The sequence below is a fragment of the Myotis nattereri genome, assembly GCF_964212035.1.
Source record: "Myotis nattereri genome assembly, chromosome: 1".
NCBI classification, from domain to species: Eukaryota; Metazoa; Chordata; class Mammalia; order Chiroptera; family Vespertilionidae; genus Myotis; species Myotis nattereri.
In genome coordinates this window covers 124,003,794-124,005,921 of record NC_138075.1, presented here as the reverse complement: position 1 = coordinate 124,005,921, position 2,128 = coordinate 124,003,794, and the positions used below count along the sequence as shown (strand labels likewise).

General features: G+C 41.3%; 1 protein-coding gene across 1 annotated transcript; it reads right to left on the bottom strand.

The window, feature by feature from the left end:
- Positions 1-795: 795 nt before the first annotated feature.
- On the bottom strand, positions 796-1,818 carry LOC308528336 (developmental pluripotency-associated protein 2-like; the record flags this gene model as incomplete). Its single annotated transcript, XM_081103936.1, has 1 exon — positions 796-1,818. One exon carries the CDS (start codon positions 1,816-1,818, stop codon positions 796-798), a length of 1,023 nt encoding a protein of 340 aa, XP_080960062.1.
- Positions 1,819-2,128: the final 310 nt, after the last annotated feature.

Sequence of the window (2,128 nt, the reverse complement as noted above, 5' to 3'; positions counted from 1 at the left end):
TGTTTACAACAGTTTTATTCATAATTGCCAAAATTTGGAAGCAACCAAGATGACCTTCAATGTGTGAATGGATAAATTATGGTATGCCCAGACAATTGAATATTTAGTGCCAAAAAGGAATGGGCTACCAAGCTGTGAAAAGACAGGGAGAAACCTTAAATGCACATTGCTGTGAAAGAAGTGACTATGAAAAGGCTACGGTATGATTCCAATTGTATGACATTTTGGAAAAGACAAAGCTATGGATACAGTAAAAATGTCAGGGGGTCAGGGATTGGGAACAGAGAATGTCAAATAGGAGTACAGAATGTTTAGGGCAGTGAAACTATTTTTGTATGATTCTATAATAGTGGATACATCTCTATACATTTGCCAAAACTCATAGAGTGTGAAAGAGTGAACCCTAATGTCAACTACGGGCTTTCAGTGATAATGATGGGTCAATGTAAGTTCAACAAATTTACCATTCTGGTGTAGGGTGTTGATAGTAGGGGAAATGGGGGGGGGATGAGAGACAGAATTTGGGAACTCTTACTTTCTGCTCAATTTTTCCAAAAGCCTTAAAGCTGCTTTAAAAATCTATTAATTACAACAAAACCATATTCTACATAGCTGAACACCTGAAGCAGCAGTGGCAGTCACTTTTTGGCAAACCTCCAATATAGAATCTAACATTCACATCTGTACTCAAGGCATCAGGAATGCTGAGGGTGTCCAGGGCAGAGCACAGCAATCAGTGGGACACAAGTTAATTTAGTTGTGAGCTCTCCACCATTTCTTTTGTGTTGAGAGTGTTCAAACCAGGTTACTTTTTCTCTTCCTCATTTTAGCTAATTTCTCCACCATCCTTTTATTCCTCTTAACACAGTCAGGGCATAACATGTTATCTTCTAGGTCTGGGGATGGGAAAGTACAGGCCGGTAAAAGTAAGAGAGAAATCATCTTCGTGGGAGTGTCAGGCACCCAGGTCTGACCTGCGTGGAACTGCAGGCGAACCCAACCCTTTTTGTCTGCCAAGAGATGTCTGCCATGGACCACACACCACCTGACACCAGATGTTTGCAGCAGAAAATTCTCAACAGAAATAGGAATGCTGTATGAATTCGCAGCCTTAGATAGCGAGCCTCTTGCAGCAATTCTTGACCAAGCTGCCAGCATGGCCTCATGAGCTGAAGTTATCACTTCCACTGTATTGGTCACTTCAACGGTATTGGTCACTTCAACGGTATTGGCCACTTCAACTGTATTGGTCACTTCAACTGTATTGGCCACTTCAACTGTATTGGCCACTTCAATTATACTGGTCATCTCAACCGTATGAGTCTCTTCCTCTCTTTTGCTCATCTGATGACTTTTCTTACTCCTTGATCTCTTGGTCAGTTTCCCCGAACATGACTGCAATGTGGCCTCCTCTGGTGTTTCAGCAACATTCTTTACATTGTCTCCATGCTTCCTATTCACGCGCTTTTTTTCAAAATAAGCGTGTTCGCTGAGCCTCAGATAAACCTCTATTTTCCTACCATCGGTACTCAAATTCAATTGTTGGCACCAGTTCCGCAAAGTGTCGTGACGCACTTTATTAAATGATGGCAAATTGGTCGGCAAGGGAAGGATTGGTTTTGGGCAATCTTTGAAATGTTCATTCATTTGAGGAAGATTAACTTTATCGCTTGTCCCAGGCGCTGTCAGTTTGCTGTCTGAGGTTGAAGAAACAGTTGGTTCCATTTGATGTTCATTATGTTCCTCGCTTATTGGAACCAATGTGAGTATCACATTTTCTTCTTCTAATTCATCCTTTTCACTTCTTGAGCTTGCCATTTCCAGGAGCACTCAGAGGAAGGCAATGCCAGCAGTGATGAGGATAGGTGCAGTTTACTCCATTTAACCACCTAAAAATTCTTAAATAATCATATAGACTAACTAGGAAGTAACCCCAGAAGCAAAATGAGGTGGAACCCTATACTGAAGAGACCACAGAAATGAAAGCAGATTGACTGAAATTATCAAAACGCTTACTGAAGATTGGTTACTCAGGATGCTAAGGAGCAGCTACTCATAGGGCTGAGGAAAAGGAGAGAGGCAAACAATAAGTGAAAAAACCTCTGGAAGGAGTATATTCATAATTTTA